Consider the following 16610-nt stretch of genomic DNA (forward strand, 5'->3'; position numbering starts at 1 on the left):
TTGAATATGGCCACCAGTGATGTCATCGGGGGACATTGAATCCGTGTGTTGTTAATTACAGCTCAATGAAATGATAAGGTAGCAGTCCTTATAATATACGATATTGCTATTCTTTCATCTATTCTACATCATTTCATGGAGCTGTAATTAACACAACACAAGGATTCAATGTACCCAATGACATCACTGGTGGCCATATTCAAACACATTTACTCTCAATAGCTGTCAAACTAAATAAATATGTGCAAAACTGTTAATAAGTCAGCATTGTGTTTTGGTGAAGTCACCATTTAAATAATAATCTTGAACATTTGTTTAGAGGTAAATGGCCATTTTGCTACTCTGTGTGATCACACACACACAATAGTGATTCCACCTATTGCCCAGTTCATGAATGCTTTTACATGAGCGATTCTCAATTGTTCTGAACACCAGTGTCTGGTAGGACATTCCAAAGAAAATCATTCGGCACACAGGAAAGTGATATACGTTTAACTATCGAGTCTATTCAAGATGAAAAGCAAGTTAAGTGCAGTGCAAAAAAATGCAACAGCAATGACTGCTATTCACAGATAGAGGTTGCCAAAACAAAAACAAATATAGATTTTTATAGATGACCACTTTAAAGTTGAAATGAATAACACAAAGCAAGCATGGCACCATATAAAATATGATGTCCATGGAGGGGGTAGGGAAGTGTGAAGCAATTGACCTCTCTCAAACCCTGCCCCCTCGATCCTCCAATCACAGGGAAGCGACAGCTGTGATTGGAGGATCAAGAAAAGAAGAGGCAGGGTTTGAGAGAGGTCAGTCCGCTCCTGGGGGAGCACCCTTAGAGCGTCCACATGTAGGTGTGTTGATCAACCATGTTCGTACCCTTAGAGCGTCCACATGTAGGTGTGTTGATCAACCATGTTCGTACCCTTAGAGCGTCCACATGTAGGTGTGTTGATCAACCATGTGTTCGTACCCTTAGAGCGTCCACATGTAGGTGTGTTGATCAACCATGTTCGTACCCTTAGAGCGTCCACATGTAGGTGTGTTGATCAACCATGTTCGTACCCTTAGAGCGTCCACATGTAGGTGTGTTGATCAACCATGTTCGTACCCTTAGAGCGTCCACATGTAGGTGTGTTGATCAACCATGTTCGTACCCTTAGAGCGTCCACATGTAGGTGTGTTGATCAACCATGTTCGTACCCTTAGAGCGTCCACATGTAGGTGTGTTGATCAACCATGTTCGTACCCTTAGAGCGTCCACATGTAGGTGTGTTGATCAACCATGTTCGTACCCTTAGCGCGTCCACATGTAGGTGTGTTGATCAACCATGTTCGTACCCTTAGCGCGTCCACATGTAGGTGTGTTGATCAACCATGTTCGTACCCTTAGAGCGTCCACATGTAGGTGTGTTGATCAACCATGTTCGTACCCTTAGAGCGTCCACATGTAGGTGTGTTGATCAACCATGTTCGTACCCTTAGAGCGTCCACATGTAGGTGTGTTGATCAACCATGTTCGTACCCTTAGAGCGTCCACATGTAGGTGTGTTGATCAACCATGTTCGTACCCTTAGAGCGTCCACATGTAGGTGTGTTGATCAACCATGTTCGTACCCTTAGAGCGTCCACATGTAGGTGTGTTGATCAACCATGTTCGTACCCTTAGAGCGTCCACATGTAGGTGTGTTGATCAACCATGTTCGCACCCTTAGAGCGTCCACATGTAGGTGTGTTGATCAACCATGTTCGTACCCTTAGAGCGTCCACATGTAGGTGTGTTGATCAACCATGTTCGTACCCTTAGAGCGTCCACATGTAGGTGTGTTGATCAACCATGTTCGCACCCTTAGAGCGTCCACATGTAGGTGTGTTGATCAACCATGTTCGTACCCTTAGAGCGTCGTCCACATGTAGGTGTGTTGATCAACCATGTTCGTACCCTTAGAGCGTCCACATGTAGGTGTGTTGATCAACCATGTTCGTACCCTTAGAGCGTCCACATGTAGGTGTGTTGATCAACCATGTTCGTACCCTTAGAGCGTCCACATGTAGGTGTGTTGATCAACCATGTTCGAGGTGGAGCACAAGACCAAGTGAGGTCATTACTGTAGAGCAGTGGTTTTCAAACTTTTTCTCTCCAGGGAAACCCATGTTTTCCAAATTAATATTCTTATGTCCCAAAAATCCAATTCATCAGACTATTATGTTGGACAACAGGACAACATGTATGCTGCTTTCAGACTGCCAGACTACCAGCCAGTTCCATTCAGCATATCTGTTTTTCATCATTTGGGGACCCATTTTAATCTTCCCAAGACACATGTTTGGGTGCCGACCCACACTTTGAAAGTCATGCAGCATTATTTCTCCTCAGTCAAATGAACGGAGGGCTCTCTGCACTTCCCTGTTCCCTTTTTTTATTTTAATTTTTTTACTAACACATGAAACTTAATGGATGTATTAAAGTCACAGATGGTTAAACACGGTTAAAAACAATGACAATGGTAACATGGGAAAAGATGGGTGTGCCCTTTAGGACATTATGGGACATTATGGGACATTTCACCCATAATTAATCTGAAATTTATTTGGTCACAGTCATCTGTGTCATGTTTTTCTTTTTTTTCTTTTCAAATTTAAATTTGATAAAAAATGTTCATCAACAACTCTGTGTCATGTTTTGTTGTGCAATGCCAATTTTCTTTTATTGAATTTGAATTACATACCATGTCCTATTGTCCATACTACAACAGACTATACAACAATTTGAAAACAATACGTTCCCAAACCGTATCCCTTAAAAACAACGTATCCCTTAAAAACAATACGTTCCCAACCGTATCATTTCGCGATGTGCCCCTTTACACCCTGAGTGTGACCACGGGGTCATGCCCTTTGACCCCTGGGAATGACCTCTTCCCTGGCACTCTTAGAGGGACTGGTAGCCATTGGCCCCCCTCCTCCTCCGCCCCAGCAGGTAAGCGATCACCACGATGATGATGAGAATCAGGAGCACTATCCCCACGGCGATGGCCACGCGGTAGTCCGGCTGGTCGGCCTTGCAGGGGTCAGCTGGAACACACACACACACACACACGTCACACACACACACACACACACACACACACACACACACACACACACACACACACACACACACACACACACACACACACACACACACACACACACACACACACACACACACACACACACACACACACACACACACACACACACACACACACACACACACACACACACACACACACACACACACATAAGATGGGTTTCTCTGCAATGCCATAGCAGAGATCTGCATGCAACTAACAGCCAGCAGGGATGCATATCGGCACTGATCACCCGATTCGATTTTGAAGTTTCCGATTTAGATTAGATTTAGATTCAATTCGCTTTGATGTTGACTGAAACCAGCGCTTGATGTGGCAAGAACCTGCTATTGTTGTCAAAAGATGTCATTTGGTGAAGTTTCTGTAGTAGTTCAGTAGTTACTTTGGTTACTTTATGAGGTGGAGGATCACGGTGGCTTATCTTTGTGACTAAAAGTGCACGACCAAACGTGTTTGTTTAGTGTCAGTAACCTGAAACTTCCTCTCAGTAGACTACCTCTCTTTTTTCCACAACACTGTGAAGCCTTAACACTTTCAGTGCCAACAACGAGAAATCTCGTTAGTTCATGCCAACCATTGAGTGCCAACGTCGAGAAATCTCGTTGTTTAATAGTTTTTTTTGTATTCGCGATTTCCATTCATAATTCATCAATCTAGCCTCCCGTTACCATTGGGACTATGTCTGAGCTCCATTGGGAAAATACCGCCCCCTATCGTCTCTCCTAGTGGTACTGCACCCCTTTGGATTGGATTGAATGTAGAAAAGAAAATCCTGCTTCCTCATTTTACTTCTCAGACAAGTAACCCGAGACGATCAAAGTCATTGCAGAGCCGCAGAACAGCGGAGAATGTGTGTTTAAAGTACCCAGATTTTTCAGCCCGCTTCTATAGCGTGCATAAGTACACATATCGATAATCTAGCGTTTATTTGAAAACGATTCATAAATATGCCGAAAAATTACAACGTTTTTTGTGTATTTCAGTATATTCCAGTAAAGTGCGATTATCACAGAATCTTCAGAAATTTTCTGGAACTTTCATAAAACGAGCGTTTTTCAAAATGGTATAAAACGGAAATGAACCGATTAAAAAAAAAAACCCCGTTTCGACAATGTTGACTGCAAACAAGTTCTTGACAAGCGACGGTCGCATTAGACACATAGCCATAATTTAAGATATAGTTTATGCGTTCGCAAATATGAGAGCTCTATCATTGAAGTGGGTGGTGGCATTCAACAGGGGTCAGGGGCATCAGACCCGTGGCATTGAAAGTGTTAAGGAGGCTTACACAATGTTTACTTGCACATTGTATTCCAGATACTTGGTCAAAGGTACATGTAGTGTCTGTAATGCTGTCTGTGGGGATGAGGGGGGGGGGTGGGTCTGGTGTGGGCTGTAGAGGTGCGGTCTGGGGAGAGCCTCGCTGAAGCAGCAGTAGGAGAGGTTCATTGAGGTAGGTGTAGCTGGTTTATAATGAACCTTTTATTCCAGTGAGACTGGGACAGAGAAGGCTCTCACACACGCACGCACGCTGGAGAGGCTTTATGTGAACCATGTTACAGTCTGTGTGTGAATATAAAAGAAAGACCAGCTTGGCTGCTGTTCAGCATTAAGACCGTCTGGACCGGTGTACTGTGTTGGTCCGAACCCAGGGGGCAGCGCCCACTACTGCTACACTGCCAAACAGCGAGTCCCACTTGGTATTTCACTCTGTTTACATTCTTTTGTTTGGTCTGATGTGTGGGTTACAGTTGCATGGTGATAGGGGATGGGTTGCTATTGCTGAGAAATGAACAGTATAATAAGTTAAAATATGCCTATATATAATATATACAGGCGACGACAGTGGCTCAGGAGGTAGAGCAGTCATCTGGTAATCCGGAGGTTCCTGGTTCAATTCCCGCTCCTCCCGGGCAGCATGCACTAGTTGGAATCTAGTGCTACTGTGTCTTTATCTCTGCTGATGATATGCACACACTAACTGCACCCATGCAGGGATTGTTATGTTATATTAATTATCATACTGGCCAATCGCGTCTCGCTCTACGCCATAATGAGATATCTCTTATCTCTTAACACTGCATTCCTACTAGTGAGGCAGTGCTTCACTAGTAGTAGTCTTTTGTTGCAACCACCACTGGTGCTCCGTGCTTGTGAAGCAGGTGGCATCAGTCCTTTGCCTCTGACATGGTGGAACGGTGTCCCGCCCGGCCGACGCCATGAGGCTGGTGGGCTGTTAAGCCTATACCACCACGGTATAGAATTAGCAGCGACTAGCAACATTGTTCGAATTGCTGTTTTTTCTGTCAAAAATGGTGTCGGGTGGTGGGGCCTTAGGGCCAGCCAACGTCGAAACATCGCGCAAGGTTTTGAGGTTATTAGCTTTGACCTAGCCGCAAGCTATAACCGCAGGGAGGGCTAGGATGCTGTCAACGCTTGTTTACAGACATCTTGGTTGGATCAGTCTCCCCTTGAGGAGGAGAGACGTTTTTTCCCTCCTCAGGGCTCCCCTCTCCGCAGAGGGACTTTGGTCTTTCCGCAGGAGCGCGGGCGGTATTTGACCTAGGCCCCACACCGCCTCACACTCAGCCAGAGGTGAGGGCGCGGCCTCGCCAGCGGCTGTGGCGAGGCCCTCAACCAGCGGCCATGTTTCCCCCGCCTGAGGTACCCTGGACACAAAGACAACAGGTGATCGCAAGGCCGACAGCCTTGGCGGCCGAGGGATCGGCTACATTAGATGAGCACGCCCTAAAAAACCGTCGCCGTCTAGCTGTGTCTAGCTCGCTCTCCGGTCACTCCCCCCCCAACACCAGCGGGATAAGGGCTCTGATTTGTTTCCTTTGGCTGCGGGCCGCGTGCCTTCAATGAAGCGCAAGCGGCCGCATGTTTCGCTTCTCATGGGGACAGGGGCTGACACCCAGTTGCTGACTAGGTCTGGGTCTGTCCGTGAGAATGTTGTGCTGTCAAGTGGCTCCCATGCCACACGTTCTGCGTCTGTGTTTGGTGAGCCTGGTGTTGTGTCTGTCAACAACAAAGGTTGTCAGTGGGGGAGCTCGAGGCCCTTGGGGTCGCAGCGCGAGTTCCCCCAGCCCCGCCCTCGCCAGGCCGGGTATCACGTTAGTGCCTCCCACGGCCGGAAGACCAGCGGTGGTCTGGCAGGCGCGCGTGATTTGGGTGGTAGTAATATCACTGCAGGGCTACGGTGTGTAGGAACCCACCCTATCGGGCAGTGTGGGGACCTCACGTCTTGCATGTCCAGCTGTAGAACAGTTCCTCAGCAATCCATGCCGGGGAGGTGTTCAGTGGGGGAGCTTTTGTCACCCAGTGTGATGTCAGCTTCCCCCGTCGGGGTCCCCCCTTGGGTGCGATTGCCTCGTTGGTAGTGTCAGGGTGCAGTGTCCCAGCTCCACGAGACGCCCTGCTCGCACGGTTGGCGAGTCCAGGGTTGGCAACGCACAGCGGGTGGGACCGGGCCGCCTATCTACGGTTTCTGGCAGACCAGCGCCAAGTGGCCGCGGGTGCGCTTGGGATTATCATCACATATGGCTACAGCAGTGCCATATGTTGAGGTGGATGGAGAGAACGCTGAGGCGGCGATTTGTGTTTACACAACCCCACCCATTTTCGGGTTTGGTACAGACCCTATTGTCGGGGTCAACAGCAGTGACAGCTCTGGCCGACGAGATCCAATCTCTGTGGGCGAAGCTAGCCATCGTCGTGGTCCCAAAGGAGGACACGATGCGTGGCATTTCCTCCCGGTATTCTCTGGTGCCCGAGAAATCGGGGGGGGGGGGGGGGGTGTCAGACCCATACCGTCTCCCACCTGTTAGACGCTGTCAGGTGGGGGCCTGGTTCTCCTCCATAGACCTGTAGGATGCGTTCGCATCCCGATATTCCATCCTAGGGCTTACCTACGCTTCCTTTGCAGGGCTTAGTGTACGAGTACCAGAGGCAGCCGTTCGGCTACTCTCTGGCTCCCCGCATCTTCACCAAGTGCGTGTAGACCGTGCTGGGGCCTCTGCGTCGTCGGGGGTTACGAATTGTATTCTGCCCTGGACAACGTTCTGGTCCTTGGCCGGTCAGGGTAGATCGCCAGGTCTCATACCAGGCAGGTGGTGTCTCACCAGCCTGGGTTTAGCTGTAGACTGGAAGTAGAATTCTCCTCTTCCCAGTCAACGGGTGGAGTACTTGGGCTTTTTCTAAGCTCAAGGTCTATATAAGGGCATCCCTCTCGGAGCGGCGACGAGTGGTTGGGTTCTCGGCGCGCTCGGGAGGTTCCGTCCTAGGACGGTTACGGCGCTGTCTGTGATGCGCCTGCTGCTGGGGTCCCTCTTCGCCTCCTCTTCATGCGGAGGATGCAGAGGTGGTTTTTTCCAGTATGGAAATGGACCCGGTGTGAGACATATGGAAGCAGCTGAAGGTTCCCATGTCAGTACTGGGGGACCTTGTCTTCTGGGGAGGGTCTGGTGCCCTCACCTGCAGGGTCCCCTTGGGCAGCAGGCTGTTACACGTCACGGTCTTCACCGACGCCTCTCTCATGGGATGGGGGGACGGACGTGTCGGACCAACGCCGTAGGGGGCAGCTGCCATGCTGCCCGGTCTGTGCTACATTCAATGTGTTGGGATTGAAGGCAGTCCTTCTGGTCCTCAAACGGCTCGACCACCTTGTGGTGGGCAAGCGTGTTTTGGTCAGGACGGACAACACGACATTAGCGTCGTATATTGTCGGACAGGGAGGAGTGCGCTCCCCCCGTCTGCACCGGGCGGCGGTCGGGCTCTGGCTATGGGCGTTCTCCATCTGCTCTGCCTGAGGGCTCTCCACATCCCCGGCAGGATGAATGTGGGTGCAGGTGTGGTGTCGCGGGGCGGTCCTCACCCTGACGAGTGGGGACTACATCCAGACATAGTCGGGCAGGTCTGGGACCGATTCCGTGGCCGTCCGGGATTCTGTACGCTTTTCCCCCCTTACACCTGTTGGGGCAGGTACGTCGGGAGCGCGGGACTTGATCCTGGTCGTGCCGGGGCTCGGCTGTGTGGTCCCCGGCCCTGATTCAGCTCTTGGTGGCCCCGCCGCGGCCTGTTCCGTGGTCACCGCGGGCCCTCTCTCAGGCACGCGGAACTCTGTTCTGCCTTCCTGTTCTGGGGCAGCCTCTAGGCTTGGCTGCTGACAGTTTGAATCTGGTGTGGAAGCGTCTTGACTATTCTGTGGTTAACGATATCCGGTACGTGCATGCTCCGTCCTCTACCGCGGCTTACGCTGGGGAGTGGCGTATGGTCGAGTGTGGGGGCGGAACGTTGTTCAGCCACCCTCTCGTGGGATGTTCCTGCTTGGCGCTCTGCATCTCAAGCCAGTGGAACGTTCTCTGTCTCCGAGTGGGACCTCCAACTGGTCCTGGGCCGGTTGTCGGAGGCCCCGTTTGAGCCTCTTGAGCAGGCGTCATTGGATCTGCTGTCTTGGTGACCGCATTATTTTTGGCCATCACCTCCGCTAAACGTGTGGGTGAGCTGTGTGCTCTCTCGGTGCGGCCTGAGTGCCTGTCTATTCGGGCCAATAGCGGTGCAACTCTGAGGCCTAATCCAGTCTTCGTGCCAAAGAATATCCGGAGCTCTTTTCGCTCCAGGGATATTGTGATTCAGGCGTTTCATCCACCTCCTCACACTAGTGGGTTAGAGGCGAGCCTTCATCTGTCGTGTCCTGTCCGTGCTTGGGGGTTTACCTCAGTCGGACGCGGGATCTCAGGGCTGCCGATCAACTGTTGTTTGTTACGGTGGCCCTCGCGCAGGTAAGGCACTGTCCAAGCAGCGCCTGTCACATTGGTTGTGCGAGGGCATTGCCCTTTGCTACACGTTGGCTGGACAGGTCCCCGCTGGAGGTGTCAGGGCGCACTCCACTCCAGGGCGCACTCCACCACGCCTTGTTGGGGTGGCCTCTGTGGAGGACATCTGTGCTGCGGCCTCCTGGTCCTCCCCGGGTCCCTTCGTTAAGTTTGACCTCATGGCCATGACTGGGGGTTCTGTCTCCCAGGCGCTGCCTGTCGGTGGGTTAGCAGGGATGTGTGGGTGTGTGCCACGGGGTGATGTGTCACACGTGGTCCCGCCTGTACTGTGCGCTTTTAGGGGTTTCTGGTTCCCTTTTTTTCGCACTTTGGTGGAGTTCACTGCCTCCCCCCCTTCGCTAGGACGGGCGGGTGGACGGGACTCCCCTCCCCCCTGGTAGTAGGGCTTGCGGGCCCTCAGGGGGTACACTTGTTGGGCCATGCGTCTGCTCTGCCCCATATCTCATTATGGTGAAGAGCGAGACGCGATTGGCCAGTATGATAATATAACGAAAGGTGATCCTATAACCTAGTTATATGAATACTGGCTGAGCATCTCGCTCTTAGCGCCCTGAGGTCCCTTGGTTGGGTTTTCAATGTTGGAAACCTTTTTTTCCGAGGAAGGTAGAGTGTGACCATGTCTGGCATCTTATAGGAGGACGCTGGGGCGTGGCCTGGTCACGTGCATGGGTGCAATTGTTTGTTCATGAGCATAGTAGGTGCTAGGAGATAAGAGATATCTCATTATGGCGAAGAGCGAGATGCTCAGCCAGTATTCATATAACTAGGTTATAGGATAACCTTTCGTTATAGTCTAGAGCAGTGGTTCCCAAAGTGGGGGTCGCGAACCCTAGAGGGGTCGCAAGCCGCCGTGGGGGGGTCGCCAGATGATTTAAAAAAAATTAACAACTTTTTTTTTTTTTGTATATGCAGTCAGGCCACTGAACTTAGAAACAGGCCAGGCCAGTGTTTCTAGTTGCAGCGGCGCAATAGTTAGATAACCTAGGTGGGGAACAACCAGGAGATCACTGCAACTCACACAAGTTGGAGAACTATCTCTCTCTCTTGCTCACACACACACACAAAGGGAGCCGCATGTGATTGGTGGAGGCGGGACCCTTACAAAAAACTAAAAATCCATCAAAATCAGTGTTGTTGCTAATCATTGACACATGCTAGCCTGTAATAATCCCCCCAGAACAAATCTACTTTGCATTTGATATATTGCAAATATATGCCATCACACACACTGGCATTTAAAGGGTTCGAATTATAAAATTAATATGTGGTGTTATGATCAGGGCTGAAGTTGAATAAAAGATTTATGAAAGAAAATGTGGTATTTCAACATATAGTAATATTTTTATGGCGTTTTTGAAGAGGACAATTTTGTCCCTTATGGTAAGAGTGAGTATTATTTTCAATCTGACATTACAAAAAAACTGAAAATCCATCAAAATTAGTGTTGTTGCTAATCATACATATTATGCTAGCCTGTTTTTTAACAATAATTTGTGATGCCATCACAAACACTGGCATTTAAAGGGTACAAATAAAAAAAATCCTACACCAGAATACAGGAAATGAAGTCTTTGTAACAAATAAATTCCTGGTGGGGGACCCCCCGCTTAAAAAGTGGCCTGACTGGGGCTATATTTTGCATTATATTTCCTGGCCTGAATGATTTCCCCAGTCCGGCCCTGGTTAAAAGCCTCCAATGCTTATTAGTGTGTGTGCGTTTGAACGTTTGCATGTTTCAACCATAATTTCCATTTATTAAATTATTATTATTATTATTTATTTTTCTTAAAAAAATGTGTACCTCCTATAATAGTGGGGATCGCGGCTCTCTGACACCGTTATTTCGGGGGTCGCGGCCTGAAAACTTTGGGAACCCCTGGTCTAGAGCAGTGGTTCCCAAAGTCGGGGTCGCGACCCAAAGGTGGGCCGCGAACAGCCACGGGTGGGCCGCGAGATGATAAAAAAAAAAAAAAAAAATTATTTATTTTTTTTATTTTTTGTCAGGCCACTGAACTTAGAAGCAGGCCAGGACAGTGTTTCTAGTTGTATTCTAAAATTCTATTCTATTGTATTCTAAAATGTGACTATATGGTTTTATATTAACTTAATAAATAAACAAAAACGAAAAATCTACTTATTTCAACGAACATTTCAAACTAAATAACAGATTATGCACATAAAACGCTGAAAACAACCGAAGCAACAATAGTATTTTAATGAGGCTATTATTATTATCATTATTATTTTGCAACAAGTTAGCCCTCTCATAAATAGCACATATAAATGAATAACTAACTTGAACTAACTTAATAGGATTGAAGTGATATTTGGCTTAAAAAATCGGTCGCCTGGCAAAAAAAAAAGAAAAAAAAAAGCCTGACGATGTGCATTGGGCCGCGGCTCTCTGACGCCTTATTTTCTGGGCCCTGGCCTGAAAAGTTTGGGAACCCCTGGTCTAGAGAGCTATTTATCGTCGGCTCTGCTGCCACTTTGCACCCACTACGCCCCACACTGTGATTATTACACTGTGATTATTGTGTTGTAAATTAGTGCTATTTTATTGTTGCATATGCTGCTATTTTTATACAATTTTCATTGTTTTCTTTTTTGTCCTACTTTCTTGATGCAGCTGCTTGCTGCAGGGCCAAAAGGAATTCAGTCCTGTATGCTGAAGATGTGACAATAAAATCGGAATCGGAATCTGAAAATGTAAACAAAGTGCAATACCAAGAAGGGCAGTGCTTTTGCCTAGAGGTCGCTGTTTGATGGCATTACAGATTCTACCTTTAAAGTCTTGGACAGGATGTGTTTATAATATTCCACTTTACATAAGTCAACGGAATGTTGCCAGTATTACCATCGCACAGACTGCAAAACCCCACAGCAAAAGGTGATTATACAGTATGCCTCAATATCCTGGCTCATGGTGGTAATGACATATCCAGTTGTCTGTCTTATCTTATGTGTGGGGTATGTCTGGGAGTGTTACATTTATTTATTTAACATTTTATTTTGGATTTCATGGTGTTTTTTGTTTTGTTCTTGATTTATTGTGATGTTTCTTCTTGACTTGTTTAACACTTTGGGTGCCGGGAGCCGTCTTTAGACGTCTTTGCTGGCCATGCTAAAGTTGCCGGGGGACGCTGTACGTCGTCTTTATATCAATATTTCAAAAATCTGCGATCGGATTCATAATGTCCCTCCGCTGGCCTGAGATCCACCAGCAGGACCCACTGAGCTCTCTGGCGGTTCAGGAGCGCCATCTGGTGGCCGATCGGCGCAAACGCTTAACAGGAAGCGCACTAGAGGTTTTGCTAGACGTCCGTATTGCTTCCGGCCACTCGGTACATGTCCCGTGACTCTAGCTCGTCACTCTACATAGCGATCGATTGCCAATAACTCGATAAACAACATGATTTGGACGTATATACCATTATACAAGCTGGAGATGGACCGGGTAATAATATATCCCATAATGATAAAATGTCTACTCGACGATGATCGCCCAACGGCGCGCGGAGACTGGGGTGAGTTTCAGCGTGTAACGTTACCGTCTTCGATAATAACTGATATTATCAACATTTGACCCACATTAGATGATTGGTATAACGCTGCCCACGGAATTATAAACGCCCCCTCGCCCATCCGGTCAACATCAGATGACGTGTAGTAACTTCTAGAAGTACGTCTAGTTGGAATTTTTTATATCGCGCTGATTGCCATCAAACTGTATTTCATCATCAATATAATGCATTTGGGGCTATATATCACGTTCTGGAGAAAGCTGCAGAAAGAGATGAAAACATACTTATACATTAGACCATACTTTACTATGAATATGTGAATGAAAAAGTTTAACGTTGCTACACAATGAACAATACATATAGGACTTTGAATGGGCCCTAATAATGGCAATGTAGCAATAGAATTTAAAAAGTTATAGCCCTGCAAAGAAGGGGACTTTCTCCATAGACAAATAGCGCTGGCAATCTATGGTATATCATTAATTTAACCTTAGGCAACCAAAGTGTTAAAGAAGACGTGTCCAGCCCATGGGGACATTAACACTTTGAGTGCCAGCAGGGGGCGCCAGAAATAGCGCTTGAGTGCCAGCGCTGTAGTCAATGGGAGGGCGATCACATTTGCGAACGCATAAACTATATCTTAAATTATGGCTATGTGTCTAATACGCCCGTCGCTTATCAATGACTTGTTTGCAGTCAACATTGTCGAAACGGATTGTTTTTTAATCTGTTCATTTCCGTTTTATACCATTTATACCATACCACTTCCAAAAAAAAAAAAAAAAAAAGGATGCTGCAGGAATCACGCTTTACTGGAATACACAAAACACGTTGTAATTTTTCGGCCTATTTATGAATCGTTTTCAAATAAACGCTAGATTATCGATAGTATATGTGTACTTATGCACGCTAGAGAAGCGGGCTGAAAAATCGATTATCTTATTTCCTGATCAGCACACACACACTCACAGCCACACATATGAGACACGCTGAGATATAGGTGAAAAAAAACTCTGATTATCCCAAGACTGGTAAAATAGATTCCTTATCTCAGATCAGATGTTCTCCAAAAAGATTATTCCAATTCCTGATCGCCATTCCAAATATCGATCGCGTTTATTGATCCAACGCTGGGTACTGGCAACACATATTCCACGCTGTTCTGAGGGTGGGCAATGACTGGGATCGTCTCCGGTTACATGCCTGATGTATGCCGGACTATTTTTTCCCCATCCATTTCATTCAGTCCAATCCAATGGGTGCAATACCATCCGGAGAGACGATAGGGGGCGGTATTTTCCCTGTTCGAGTTCAGACAGATCTCCACTGGTAACGTGAGGCTAGATTGATGAAAAATGAATGGAAATCGATAATAAAAAAAATAACGATTAAATAACGAGATTTCTTGTTCTTGGCACTCAGCGCATGGCATGAACTAACAAGATTTCTCGTGGCTGGCACTCAAAGTGTTAACGTGTGTTGTCGGGCCTTACAAATACATTTGATTTGATTTTATACTGCACCTGTGTATACTGTATACTTACTTACTCATAGTATATATTTAGATTATAGTGTCTATTGTAACTATATTTATTGTAATGCAAATATAACTGAGGGCATACAGACCCTCATCTGCACCATGATTTACACTGCCTACTTGCTCATATGCGCATACTCAGAGTTAATTATATTGTTATATTGTTTACACTGCCTATTTCTATTTGTACTTTTCTACTGTACTATAATAATAATAATAATAATAATAATAATAATAATAATAATAATAATAATAATAATAATGATAATAATAATAATAATAATAATAATAATAGATTGGATTTAGAAGCGCCTTTCTCAGACTCAAGGACACTGTACAAGGAAAGGATGGAAAAAAATAAGAAATAAAATTGAGAAAATATAATAAAATACATAAAATATCTGTGTATAGTAACAACAAGAAAAAAACAAATAAGATAAAAGAGGGCAAGTTCTGTCCAATTGGATGAAGTGGTTGAAATTAACAAACAAACAAACAACAAAACAAAACAACGGAATCTGTGGCTTAAAAAAAAAGTCAGGGGTGGGCTACTTGGGAGCGGGGCCGTGTTGCGTGAAGGCAAGTGTGAACAGGTGGGTTTTTAGCTTGGTTTTGAAGAGGTTGATGGTGTCAGAGCCTCGGATGAGGGGGGAGAGGGAGTTCCACAGTCTGGGGGCAGCTACAGCGAAAGCTCGGTCTCCCAGTGTGGAACGCCTGGTGCGGGGGATGGTGAGGAGGTCGGAGTTGGAGGATCGGAGGCCTCGTGCTGGAGTGTAGGGGTGGAGTAGGTTGGTCAGGTAGGAAGGGGCCAACCCGTGCAGGGATTTGTAGGTGAGGAGGAGGATCTTGTAGGGGATTCGGTAGTTGATGGGGAGCCAGTGGAGTTTTTGCAGGGTGGGGGTGATGTGCTGCCAGGGTTTTTTGCATGACCTGTATCATGTCTTCTACTATTACCATGTACCTGTACCCCTCCGCCTTGCTGCTATGATGCCTGAATTTCCCCAAGGGGATCAATAAAGGAATATCTTATCTTATCTTATCCAGCTTTTTCATAACCAGGATATGAGTTGATCTGGATTATTGTAAATGGGATATGACAAGTGCCAACACAAAAACAGAATACTTGAATATGAATGGGATGTTAGCCCATTGTGGGGGTAATGAACCCATTAACACTTTCTGCGCCTACCACAAGTATAGTCGGGTTATCTCGCCATCCGTTGAGCGCCAGGACCTCCGAAAACCAGAGAATACTCAGGTTTTCATAGTTTTTTCTTTTATTAGATTTTTTTTATTCTATGCAGTCTATGCACTCACGGACCTCGGTGTATCATTGGGACTCATTCTGAGACGCAGAGAGTGCAATACCGGCCGAATCCTGCTAGGTGGCAGTATCGCCTACCCTTTGAAACCTTATTTCACACTGTGTGTTACATTGTATATGGTCCGGGCGGAGAATTTAGACCAAGCCAAGTGAATCGCTTCATCCGAGCACTTTGAGACGCGTTCAGCACACTCCATGCATATTTTGTGCCAGTTCATGTCAGGGACCCGATGGACATCAATACTGGAAATGTCATAATCTGAACTATCTGGACACAGACAATACTCTGCCACCCTCTGGCGCTCTGTTTGCGGTACTGCAGGAGTGCCTACTCTGGAGATTATTGAATGTGTGTATTAATGTGTTCCCCTTGTATTTGTTATCGGTCCTGTGTGCTCCCCAGTATGTTCAGATGTCTGCCTATTAGTCTAGTGTCCTTGTATTCATTGTATTATGTGTCCCTATTATCCCTGTTATTGTTAGTGTCTAGTCTTGTCCCCTCTGTGTATTCATGTTCCTGTGTGTATCCATATTCATGTTCCTCTCTTCCCCAGCTGTTCCTGTTTAGTAATCAGTGTGATTAGTCCTCCTATATATTCTGTGCTGTCCTGTTACTTCCCTGTCGGTTTGTAAACGTATCTTGTGTCGTCCGTTGTTGTCAGAACATTATTATACCATTGTGGTTGTGATTCAGCACCCTTCCGTGTTGTCTCTAATTCGTACCCTTTGTTATATAATCATTATCTGCCAGCTTAGGCTGTGGTACTCGTCTTTATTGTTTTGTTGTTGTAGTTGTACTCCAAAGAAGTGAAGTAAAGCCTCTTCTCAACTACACCCCGCTTGTGTCCTGCCTCTCTCTCATTCCTGTATTGCGCCTGGGTCCACACACCAACAACCAGATTCTTACAGAACAAACCGACCATAAATTGGACCCAGCAAGCAGGACGAGGGAGAACTGGCACAACCTCCTCCACCGGCCCCACTTCCAGCGCGACCGCCGCGGCCAGCGCCGTCTCTACCTCAGAATGACACAACCAGACCTGGATTCAGCGGACTACGGGAGAGACCAAGCGAACGACGTATTGCTCACCATGGAGCGCTTCTTCCAGGGAGATTTCTGCTCTTCATCCACGTGGGAGAGGATGCAGCTACACGCGCTGCTCTCCGGTGCAAGCGATATGTGCGGCGCAGAGCAGGCTCCACTGCTCGCGGAATACGACCGCCTGCTGGGAATGGTTATTCGTGCGCTCTGGTCCC

The 16610-nt window shown here is 47.0% G+C and overlaps 1 protein-coding gene across 1 annotated transcript in view; it reads right to left on the reverse strand.

Annotated features, from left to right (window-relative positions):
* Nucleotides 1-1812: 1812 nt before the first annotated feature.
* LOC311228419 (uncharacterized protein) overlaps nucleotides 1813-16610 on the reverse strand; it is a 29879-nt gene continuing 15081 nt past the window's right edge. The window contains exon 6 of the mRNA XM_084314326.1: nucleotides 1813-3072. Coding sequence (XP_084170452.1) covers nucleotides 2930-3072 — 143 coding nt within the window. The 3' untranslated portion in view covers nucleotides 1813-2929. The remainder of the gene's footprint in view (nucleotides 3073-16610) is intronic.

The sequence above is a fragment of the Notolepis coatsorum genome (assembly GCF_963971535.1).
Source record: "Notolepis coatsorum genome assembly, chromosome: 1".
Lineage (NCBI taxonomy): Eukaryota > Metazoa > Chordata > Actinopteri > Aulopiformes > Paralepididae > Notolepis > Notolepis coatsorum.